The sequence below is a fragment of the Neopsephotus bourkii genome, unplaced genomic scaffold (genome assembly GCF_033783945.1).
Source record: "Neopsephotus bourkii isolate Nb327-2 ecotype Australia unplaced genomic scaffold, CSIRO-AGI_Nbou_v1 NB_1792, whole genome shotgun sequence".
Taxonomy (NCBI): Eukaryota; Metazoa; Chordata; class Aves; order Psittaciformes; family Psittacidae; genus Neopsephotus; species Neopsephotus bourkii.
The window spans coordinates 5,627,511-5,639,652 of NW_026902266.1; the positions used below are offsets into that span (position 1 = coordinate 5,627,511).

Genomic DNA, 12,142 nt, shown 5'->3' on the forward strand with positions numbered 1-12,142 from the left:
TTTTTGTATTAGGCTGGCATGCAAATGTCAAAAGGAAGTGCCTGGGGGAGGGAGGGAGGGAGGACGAGGCAAGGCAGAGTGACATGTTTTATTTTTATCCTAAAATAACATTCACTGAATTTAGTACACTGAAAAGTGCTGTCTTGGGCTTGCTTGGAGGTTGTCTTCTGTCTCCACAAGCCAGACAGTGGTGACAGTGCATTTTTTTTTTCTTTATTTTTAATATGTGAATCTGGAGAAAAGAAAAATGCATTAAATCTCACATCTGTTTTCTCATTCTGTCCTCTGGTACCATGATGTAAATCAAGAACGCCTTCTTGAGGTCAGTGAAGTTAATTCAGTATAAAATCAGCGTGGTTCAGTATCAGTGTGATTTTTGCAAGGTGTGTGATGTCTTGTAATAGTTGATTAACTTTTTTATTGGAGTAAACAGAATGGTTTACTTTTAATTTTTGAGTTTCTGTGGTAGGTAAGTAGCCAAAAGAACAGAGGATGCTGTAAAGATTGCTTGTACAGCATGGTGGCGTCCTGGAAGTTCATGGTTAAAACCATTCTATGACTTAATGACAGGGTGCTTGAGGAAGAAAAAAGGGAAGAATAGTTTAGAGATCAGCCAGGATCAGTGGGACATATGTCTTGATTTGGGAGCAACATTTGAAATCAAAACCTGAAGTGTGAGATACCAGAAAGAAGCCATTATATTTTCTTCACAGTGAAGGACCAGTCACAGACAGCAGTTGCTTGTGTACCTTTGTTGACCTCTGAAAATAATTGGTCTGCAGCACGTTACACTACAGCACCGTGCACAGATCCAGGGAGTCTAGCTAGGACTGAGCTAGAAGTTCTGCTGAGATTTTGAAGTGTAACTAAGGGCAATGTAGTGAGTGATGTGGTTGTGCTCTAAGAGTGATGTAGGGTCGTGATTTGTGCTGGAATCAGGAAGGAAGCAATCAGCACAGATTGAAACTGTGCACACTTTCGACAAGCTATGTGGCCAAGTAGCCACTATCCAAACACAAAACAAAAGCAAAGAGAAGAAGCATAAGTATGGCTGCAGCTGCTATGACAATCAAGCCAGTAGTGCTGTGGGTATATTATAAATTTATAGACAAAACTCAGACGTAAGAGTGAGCGTGGCTGGACATTGTAGCGTCTTCCCCCAGCTGTGCTTAGCCACTTCAGGCAGAGGACAGGCTATAGCTATACAGTTTCAGATGGATTTGTCACTGTGCTGCACTCTTAATTTTTGTGACTTGTTTATGTCACAGCTGAAAGTAAGGATGTCAGCATTTAACCAGATGAGACTTAGAAATTACGTGACTAGAAATATACAGAACACTTGAGCACACCATAAAAGAGATGTGACTGGAAGCGAGTCGGGATTTTATTTCTCTGCATAATAACCAGTGATTAATGGTTCCAGATTTATGATTAACTGTGTAGCAAAAAGATGGACAAGTTATCTGCAGGAGATTGCTAGAATCCCTGATGAAACTCCAGGTTATTTCACTGAGGACAGTTTACAGTAAGGCAATAGTCTGTATATTCATCCCTTCATAAGAATTGCGAAGTCCTGTGCTCATTGTTTCACTGGACTGCAGATCTGTTTTGTTCAATGTGCAGATAAAGCAACATGTTGGCTTTGGGTTTGCATCAGGGGATGAGATGAGGATCTTAACTGCAGCACAACCTAGGAGCTGTGAGCTGAGATAGACCTTTTCTTACTGTAAGATATCATTGCTCATAAATGCTCTGCAAAGCCGAGAAGGTCACAATGACACCAGGGGGGTGCCATTTTCTCTTACTTCAGTTGTGACGGAATTAAACTAAATAGCAATTTGGTATACTGTGTGTGGAGTGGGGTGGGATCCAGCCTGTCAAGTGTTGTGCTACCTGTGCATGCGTGACGCGAGTGAAAGCTGAACCGAACAAGATCTCACCTTGGAATGACACCTGAATGAAGTACCAATTTTCCAGGTACAAATATTCTAAATAGCACTAAGAGTTGAGAGTTCAGTGGACCATCTTAAACTCACTCGTGAGAGATACCTCAATGTACTTGCATGAAGGTCAGCAGATTTAGAGAAAAGTTTTGCACAAGATATTGCTTGCATATATGTTACTTACCTCTTTTAATTCTTGGAGGTTTTTTCCATATTTTGGTGATAGCTCAGACATCCTGATCCTGTTGGGGATATCCATATCCTTTTGCCAATATAATCATGTAACAGCACTCGTAAGTTATTTGAGGACAAGAACATAGTAAATAATAACAAATGAAAAGAACTTCAAACTATACCAGCATATGTTGATGTTCCTCCATGCCACGATGGCATTCATCACAGCATTAACTTTATACAGCAGAGTAAATTCAAACAGTAAGGGAAAGCATAATTAAGTACTTTTTTATGATCATGAAAGCTTTGGAAGGAGCTGGGAAAATGTAGAGGCGACGTCTACACTGTGGACATTTGACCATTTATTTTTGTTGATTTCTGAGCTTTTTTTGATGTTGGGTGTCAGCAAAAGCCCTCGGCCTACTGCAGTTAAATTGGCACAAGCTTACTTCTTATTGGTAGAACACCCATTGAGTAGGGAGAGCTGGAAAACAGTGCTTCAACAAAAACACAGCTTTAGTGGCAGAAGCTGCAGCAGCATTAAGGATGTTCACAGCTTCACTGCCAAACGGTCACAGTGTGGGCTGCAGGGTCTTCATTACTCACAAGACCTTATCGGCTGGAGGAGGGACTACTGAAAGTTGCCAAATGCTGGGTGGCATCCTAACAGCAAAAATCTCAACAGCAGCTGTCTCTAACCAGTTCTTTCTTTCTGTTTTGCTCTGTTTCTCCTGCAGGGCTTGTGAAGCTGGGGGTTCACTGTGTCACGTGTCAGAAGGTTGCTATAAAAATTGTCAACAGAGAGAAGCTCAGCGAGTCGGTGCTAATGAAGGTAATTTTCTAATGGGAGATTTAAAGAAAAAAAATTAAGTTCTTGGCTCTGTGTCTTCTGTTCCATGCAAAATTAATATCTTTAATTATGTATAACAAACATCCTTGTCAGTACATGTGGAGCGTGATAACAATAATCTAGTTATGGGGGAGGCTAGGGCAGCTGAAATTAAATGGAAGTATTCTTGTGCTGTGTGAACAAAATAAATGGTCAGCTGCAGCATTGTTGCTTCTCTGCTGGGGCAGATGCGTGTAGGGCATCTGACGTCCACCATGCAGCAGTGCATAATTATTACAGTACCTTGCAGACTGAGGTGTACAGATGTCAATAGGAAGAGATTTAAAAGAGGCTGGTGAAATCTATTGTTTGAATACTCCTACTGCTTGCTCTGCTGCATGGGTTCATTATGATCTGATGCACCAAAGTCCATGACTGCTTAAAGCCATAATTCTGTTTACAATTCACAGAACTGTGCCATTGGAATCCATCAAAGAGTCTATCCCAATGACTGCAGTGTTCAGAAGAGCTTAATTCATTTTTTACCTAGCACTGCAATACCAATCTCCTTACACAAGTGTCATTGATTGATCTTGGAAATCTAAAAATAAAATAAATATATGCATAAAGTTTACTCATGTGATTTGGTGACTAGAAGGGCTAAATTCGGCTTGATAGGAGGGAACACAACTGTACTGCAATCAACAGAATTCCATCAAGCCGTCACCTGCAAATGACGCTAACATGTCTGCATGCAGCATAGAGCACTTTATTGATGTAACTTTCCTATAAGCAGATGGAGCATGTATCTTTACACTGCTGTTCTATATATGTAATTATGTGTCAGCTGTTTTCCAGCACAAGTAAGTGTAGCAGTCTTACTATGAGCAGAAAGAAAATAGAGATTAAAGGAATATGCAGTCAGTGAATGTTATGCATACAATGTAAGTTCGTTTTTCCAGAGAAGGATTCTTTAAGTTTAAACTCAATTGTAGTGTGATGAGACTTGCATTTCTGGAATTTCGTTGAAGTATTCAATGCAGTACTGTGGATTCAAACAGTCGTCTAATATAGACCAAAAGTTAGAAAGTGAAATAGGTAAGAAAACTGCAAATTTAAAGGGAGATTGAGCAGATGAATGGAACACAACAAAAGCAAAGTGTGTAAATGGTAAGATCTGAATGAGTCTCTAAACACTTTGAATATTTTCCAGAGTAACATCATAAGAATATCGTCCGAAAAACATGAGCATTTGTTTGCTGAGAGATGCTGTCTGATATCTGTATAAAACATTTTATTTACCTCATTGATTTTCAGAGTAGGAAGCAAATCATTTAGCATAGCAAAGTGATCTCTCTGCTTTGGTTGTGTTGTATTTGCTCGGTTGTAGTATGAAATCTGAGTAGAGAAATGGTGTGTTAGGCCCTTGTTTACACAGCTGCGTGCTGAAGCGTGCCGTGTTTTCTATCAGGTTGCACAGCATCCTTCTCGGGAGGATCACCTGTTGTATTATGAGTCTCATTTTCAGACCATTTTTCATCAGATTTTTCTCTTTCAAGGATCCTGTTCTCTGTGCTCAGGAGATTGGAACAACAGATGGGATTGAAGTGGTTTGCCCAGTTCTTGTATAAACTCAGTAACCAGGTGCCTTCAGGAATGCCCTGTGTCTGATGGTCACAGACAGGGCCTGAGACTTCTAAGTGAATTTGGAACTGACTGTGCTGTTAGCCAGCTTGATCCAGCCTGTCTGATGGGGAAAAATGCTTGCAGCTTTTGACAGTTCCAGTGCGATCATTGCAAAGCATCCAGCTGACAGCTTGCTGCATGGAGTCAGCAGCCACAGGGAAATAGCCAACAGTGAAGCCAAGTCATGGTGGTGTGGTGGCATTCCTGCTTTGTAAATCTTCCCACAAGCTTATCAGTTCCAGTGACTCTCTTTGCCAGTGGGCTGTGCAGAACAGTCCCTGGAGCCAAGTGATTCAAGACCACAGCTACTCTCCTAAGCCAGGCCCAGATTGTGATGGATTTTGCTCTAATCCATCCTTGGACAGAAAACTGGATCTGACAAATACACACACCTGCCGCACAAAGCTGTATCACTGCAGTGCTGTGGCCATTTATCCTAGAGCATAAGGAAGAAGTCTGCTCATGGTCCTTTCAACATCTAAAATGACAGGCACAAGCATATACCGCAGGCTGCTTTCTCTGCCATCATTATTCCATTTTGACTTGCTTCTTATAGCCTGCATTTCTCCAGTGTTCTTGCCGTGGTTTTGTTCTGTATGTTCAGGGAACTGTCCCTTCTTTTTGCAGCTGCTCTTCATCTGAGCTGTGCAGAATTGAGAGGCATTTGGTAAAGTGCTTTCTAATCATAATGTCATAGTATCGATATTTCTGGAGGGAAGATTTTGGAATTGAAGCAGCTGGTCTCAATTAGCAGAACTGCTGCTATGGAGATGATGCACAGGCAGGCACGATGCAGCACAAGCTGCAGTAAGTGTACTATCCAAGCACTTGCTGCCCTGTTGAAGGACAGGGCTGCTCAGTGCACATGTGAGCTTTCTCCTTTGTCATGCCCTGACATGCTAAAGACAGGCTGGGAAGCAGTGTTCCTTTCCCAGTTCCAGCTTGGGCCTGTTTAGGAGCCTGGTTTTGGGGCAAAGCTACAAATGTAACTTCACAGATGAGAACAGAAGGGCTGGTTCTATTCTCACTCCTGCTTTCACACCACTGGGAAAAGCTTCATCTATATTTCTTCAGCCACACTGTGGTAACCCCTGCTGACGTGGAGATCTGCCTCCCACAGTACCTCTAGCTTGCTTTAGCACAAATTGGCAGAAAGATTTCAGGAAGGAGTGCATTATAGGGAGTGTCCTGAAGTTGAAACAGGGTTCATTAATTTCCCTGAATTACTTCTGGATAGCGGAGAGGGATTTTAGGCCCATAATACAAAGCTGAATGTGTCCGTAAAGCAGTAAGCTTTCCTGAACCAGGAGATTCACTATTTATTGGTTGCCTTTTCAGTACCAGCACAAGTATTTGGAGTTTATAACTTCAGAATATAAAGAAAATCTTTCCTCTGACGTGCCAAAAGCTTGTTTGGAAACATCGAGGTGTCTCATGAGATGTACTCAAAAGAATCCTTTCCTCTTTACCACCTCACCAGCTCTCTTCTACTCCCTCCTTCCAAAGAATAAACAACAAACCTACTCTTCTGATGAACCATCAGATGAAATACTGTTTGGACAGCCACTGGTAATAGAAGCAGTGGGAGCATAAAGGGGAAGAGCGAGAAGGGCACAGCTGGCCTTGGGCAGATGACTTGAACACACAGGCATCCTGAGAAAACCACAGATGTGTGAGGCTTGATGACTGGAGACAAGAGCTCCATATGTGTGGTTTGTGTCCATATGCCTTTTGTTTCTTCTGACCAAGTTGTCCAGTGCTGGCCTTGAAGTGAGTCAGGTATTTCCAGGGTGGGGGATGAGAAAAGACAGTCTGCACATTTTTCTTATGCAGGTCGATTGAAACATGGTGGTGGGTTTGAGGGAGGTTGTTGGTTGTTTCAGTGGCTTGTGGTGCTAATGAGCTCTGCTTCCTGAAAAATTCTGCAAAAGGTATAGTGTGTGCTCTTACACAGAGAGGACCATGCAGTGATCACTGTCAGACATCACTGACTGCCTGAAATAGAGTGGAGGGATAATTAACAGGATCAGCATCTTGGAACTGCCAGGATAACTTCCAAAAGCATGCTTGTAAACAGGCACTGCTTCACATGGTCTTTTTGTATTATTTGCTTCTTGCTGAGTTTCTATTTCAATAGCAACTTACTTTCTTACTACCTTGTCCTACTTTGAGTCTTTCCTGCCTTATCCATTTTCTTTCAGTTGTTAATTTGCCTTTTAATCCCTTTCATTCTTCTTTTCTCCCCCATGGTGATTTCTTCCTTTTTCTCTGTCTTTCCCCCTTTTGCTACAGAAAGTAATATAATAACTGTCATTGTTTTGCTGAAAAAAACTGCTGAAATGCAGCCTGTCTGCTTGAGGTGCTTGTTCTTCAGGGAAGAAGATTAGAAATTGGGTACAATTCAGAAAGTAACTGAGAGAGTAAATAAACAATCAGAGCTCCTAATTTATGAGACTCAAGGGTCTCAATCTGCCTACTTTATTAAGGACAAGGTTAAGACATAACTTAATCATGGTCTATAAATACGGATAAGGAGGATAGGCATTTGGTAATAGAGGGTATTACAGTCTTGGGGGCAAAAATCTTTTTGAAAACTAGTAGTTGTAAGCTGTAGGTAGACAGAAATGTAGAAATACTAGGCTTGTTTAATCACTGGATAAAGTTACTGATTGGAGCAAGGCCCCTGAATCTCTGGTGGTTGTTTTTTTTCCTCTGAAAGACTATTAAACTTCATCTTAAACCGCTGGGTGTTTCTCTAAAATCTAGATCCTAGCTGAGCTTCAGCTGCTGGACTTGCAGCAGGAAGTAGCTGGAGATGGTTAGCTCTGACTAGATTAACACAACAGCCTCTCTGGCCTTAAAGTCCATGGAGCTGTGGATTTCTAATCACTTATTTCTGTCCAGAGCATAAAGAGAGGTGCTTGTGCAAGGTGTCTGCAGATGCAAAAATTTAGGGTCCCCCAAGCAAAGTTAAAGATGGGAATACTTGAGAGCAGCATCTTTGCTTTGTAATACCTCGCTTTCAGGCTTTTCAAACAAAAGACCCGGCTTTCTTCAGCTGCTGACTGGAGGCCTGGTCTACAGAAATCATTACCAGAGTATCAAAACAGCATCAGTGAGAAGCTAAATCTGAGACAGACACAGAAATGGACTGAATAGTGTAACTTGGTTCAAGTTCAGCTTTAATCATAAGGACAGTTTCCCTGACATTAGCGAAGCCAAACTCACCAACCCCTAGCCTGCATATGGCCAAATCAGATTTTTTTCTTAATGTATTCAGCAGTAGTCTAATTGTTTTCCAGCTGCAGTGTTCAGGAGTTTTACTATTGATTGCAGTGGAACTGATGTTAAGCTGCTGAATCCACTGAGCACCCCTACCATTGGGTGCAAATGAACAAAGAAACAAGACTGTTTGATTTCATCAGTGAATTGTGTTTGGATTAATCCAGGATACTGGCACACAAGACTTTGGAGATGGTCATATTAAAAATAGAAAATGGAATCATAGATCTTAGAATGGTTTGGGTTGGAAGAGACCTTCAGACAACACCCCTGCAATGAGCAGGGGCATCTTCAACTACATCAGTTTGCCCAGAACCACATCCAGCCTGGCTTTGAATGTCTCCAGGGATGGGACTTCTACAGCCTCCCTGGTCAACCTGTTCCAGTGTTTCACCACCCTTGTTGTAAAAAATTTCTTCTTCACATCTAGCCTGACTCTTTTAGTTTAAAACCATTACCCTTCATTACTCTTTCCCTCGTCTAAGGGAAAATATTTCAATTTATTAAATGAAAGTCCCAAAGAAAAGGTTTTAAAGCATTCACTAAACTTTCCAGGATTCCCTGATTCAGAAACGCTGTGCTGAACTGCTGGTACTCATCTGTTACTCTTCTGATTGATTGGCATATTGCCGTGAGAGGAGAATAACCCAGGGGATCTTGATGGTGAAAAAATACGAAAAGAAACTAAATCTCCCCAAAATGTGTACATATTCTCTGTACTTGCTGTACTTTTACTTGCTGTTGAACACGCAGGATACAATGTACAAATGAGTATGTTTGCACTTCATGGATTATCCCTTGCAGGTTTGCTGCATGCGCTTGTTAAAAACACTCTCCCCCTCATTACAGTTTATCTTTAACCTGGAGGATTACCACACACTTGTCTGCTTTTAGCACTGGAAGAGAGCAGATTAGAAGTGTGTGTCTGTCTGTGTATGTTTGACAGTGTGTAGGTGATGAACAAACTGCAGAAATGATTGGCACTCATCAAAGAGCATGAGTGCACAAACACACGCTCACCCCCCACCTCTGTGACCCTAGTTCGTATTCCAGTAGCAACTCAGCACAACACAACTTCATGAATGTAAGTCTCTCTTCTGTGTTCAATAAAGTAAAAAAGCACCTTCCAATATGAAAAACATGGGGAAAATGAAAAGGTCCTTTTTTTTCCCCCCCTCAGCTCCCTTCTGCTATAGGGAATTTGGGAGTAGGGGCATGTTACTGCATGTGTGATGCAGAGTGTGTTGTTTTAAACTGCAGCTGCTGTGGAGCATTGAAAGCCTGTTCGCTCGTCATCCATTTGAGCAGTTAGTTGGGTAATTGTATTTTCCTTCAGAGAAGAATCACTCTCTGCCTCAACTTTCCACCACATCCACAAGGAACCCCGTTTGAGGTATTCTTAAAGAAGGAAAACAGGAATCACCAGCACACGATGTACCTGTCAGAGGAACAAACCTGTCAAGTGTGCATAATGCCTTTTGCGTTCTGAAGTTAGTGTGATCAATTGAGGCATTTGGACAAGCTATAAAAATAATTGGTCCTATTTTTTTCTACTGTACTTTTAATTCCACAGACTTGTGTTATGGCAGTCTGTTTCAAACCTCTGTTGTACCAAGCATGTTCTGCCCACAGCCCTGTGTGTGCAAACACTTAAGACACAGAAGGTCTACCATCCTCATGCACTGCCTTGGGTCATACAGCAGTGAATGTTCCTCATTGAGCCCCAGTTAGGGCTAGTTGAAGTCAAGGAATTTGAACAAAAGGAACAGCTTTTTCTGTTCATTCCACTTGATCACAGTCATAATGCCTGGATGGGAAAATAACTGCTCCCAGAGATAAGATGTCTAAATGTGCTCTGCCATCCAGTCCTCATCCACCTGTGAAGCCACTATCAATAATTAGCCTCTAAAACCCCTTTCTGTTCAGCTTTATACTTAACTATTTACATCATAAGTCCATGATGGTTGCACTTGGAGTGAAACAGACCATAGTTTGACTTCAAGCTACTTTCTCTGCTGAAGCTTCTGGGAATTCTCTTCTTCCTTTGCCAAAGCTTAGTTTTGTGAAAAGATGCTGATTCACTAAAATGTTTTCTCTGAAATAACTTTGGCTCAGTGAACTCCCAGTATATCAAAGACTAAGTTTCTTTTGAACAATCTTTGGATTTGTAACAGGCTGTTAGGGAGTCCTGCTTGCCATCTCCACAGAGCAGAGATCCTGAAATCCCTGCCTACACAGGGACTTTCACCGCCTATGAGCCTTAGGCTATAAAGCCAAGGTGTAGAAAGTCTTGAGACAGGCTCCAAGGGTCCACAGCTGTGAGGCAGACCCAGCTTCCCCAGGTAGAGAGGTGTGACCCTACAAAGCATTGCTACATGGGAGAGTGGCAGAAAGCTTTAGGATGCTTAGCTGTTGACAGGCTTGATGCTCAGATTCCTGGGAAGGACAGCCAGTAGGATTTACCCTGAAAGGTGAGGGGAACCCCAGGTGAAGCTTAGCCTTCAGGCTCAGCCTTGTGAAGCTGCAGTGTGGAGTGTGAAGACCTTGAGGCTGGCACCCAAAGCTTTTAACCCCTGGTCAGATCCCATGGTATTTCCAGAAATTCTGTCAGGCAGGACACACAATTAGTCTGGGAACCTAAAGCTTTGGACTCCCCCAGCCTGCATGTCTCTGTAGCACAGCCACCTGAAGCTGTAGTCTCTGTTAATGCCAGATGTGAATCACGTGTCTGATGAGTTTGGTTGTTTCAATCTGGGGCTACAGGTTCCAGGTGCATTCAAAATTTTTTTTCTTTTTTTCTTTTTTTTCCTTTTCTTTTCCTTCTTGACTCATTGAAGCTTGGTGGCAAATGCTAAAAAGCATTGGATTTTGCTCTGACTCATTCAAGCTAAAACCTTTTTTAATTGATTCTCAGCACTTTAACAATCTCTGTTGTGAATCAGTCTTGAGAAGTGCAGAATGAAACCTATCCCAGTCTGCCACAGGCGAGTAGGGTCTGGTTGAGCCTTATGTAGAGCTGGCCACATTTACGGATAGGAAATGTCTTTTAGATTATGGATAAGATGACCTCCTAAATCTGTCAAGCAAAAATGGAATTATCAGGACATGTTTTCTGACCTGAACTACAGAGAGATTTTTAAGTTATACAGCTCTTTATAAAAATAAGCTCACACAATTTCTTCCTGGACTGAAAGTAGAATTTGAAGTGAAACTCAGATGCAGTCAGTAGTGTGAATGCAGTATTGACTGAACCCTTTGAAACCTGTATCATGAAGTATCAGAGCAACAGTGTAGGGTTTTTTAAATCATTCCTCACCCCACTGCACATGCTGGAATGTAATGAGTGGGGTTATTTAAGAGACTGTTATATCCTGTTTTCATGATTCTGCCATACCACTGTTTGCTCAGTATCATTGCAAAACTTTGTCAGTAGTTAGGAGGAGGAAGATGCTGGATCTCAGAACTGTAGTGCAGCATGTGCTCTGCAGGTTTTCTTTAAGGACCAAAAGTAAATTGGCAGTGTGGTTTAGGTTGCATTGTATATTGTCTTTTCTATCTTTTTTTTTTTTTTTTTTGTGGGTTGCTAGTTCGTAGAATCATAGAATAGTTAGGGTTGGAAAGGATCTTAAGATCATCAAGTTCCAAACCCCTGCCATGGGCAGGGACACCTTGCATTAAACTGTGTCACCCAAGGCTTAGTCCAACCTGGACTTGAACACTGCCAGGGATGAAGCATTTGTAGCTTCCCTGGGCAACTGAATTCCAGTGTCTCACCACCCTTACAGTAAAGAACTTCTTCCTTATATCCAATCTAAACTTCCCTTGTTTAAGTTTTAACCCATTGCCCCTTGTCCTATCACTACAGTCCCTAATGAATAGTCCCTCCCCAGCATCCCTGTAGGCCCCCTTCAGACACTGGAAGGCTGCTATGAGGTCTCCACGCAGCCTTCTCTTCTCCAGGCTGAACAGCCCCAACTTTCTCGGTCTGTCTTCATACGGGAGGTGCTCCAGTTCCCTGATCATTCTCGTGGCCCTCCTCTGGACTTACTCCAACAGCTCCATGGCCTTCTTATGCTGGAGACACCAGAACTGTACACAATACTCCAAGTGAGGTCTCACGAGAGCAAAGGGGCAGGATCACCTCCTTCGACCTGCTGGTCACGCTCCTTTTGATTCAGCGCAGGATATGGTTGGCTTTCTAGGCTTCAAGCACATACTGCAGGCCCAT

The 12,142-nt window shown here is 42.2% G+C and overlaps 1 protein-coding gene across 13 annotated transcripts in view; it reads left to right on the forward strand.

Annotated features, from left to right (window-relative positions):
* Positions 1-12,142, forward strand: part of BRSK2 (BR serine/threonine kinase 2) — a 327,161-nt gene that overhangs the window by 160,525 nt on the left and 154,494 nt on the right. For all 13 annotated transcript variants that reach the window (XM_061342432.1, XM_061342434.1, XM_061342433.1 and 10 more), the window contains exon 2: positions 2,855-2,949. In XM_061342432.1, the coding sequence (XP_061198416.1) occupies positions 2,855-2,949 (95 nt within the window). The remainder of the gene's footprint in view (positions 1-2,854; positions 2,950-12,142) is intronic.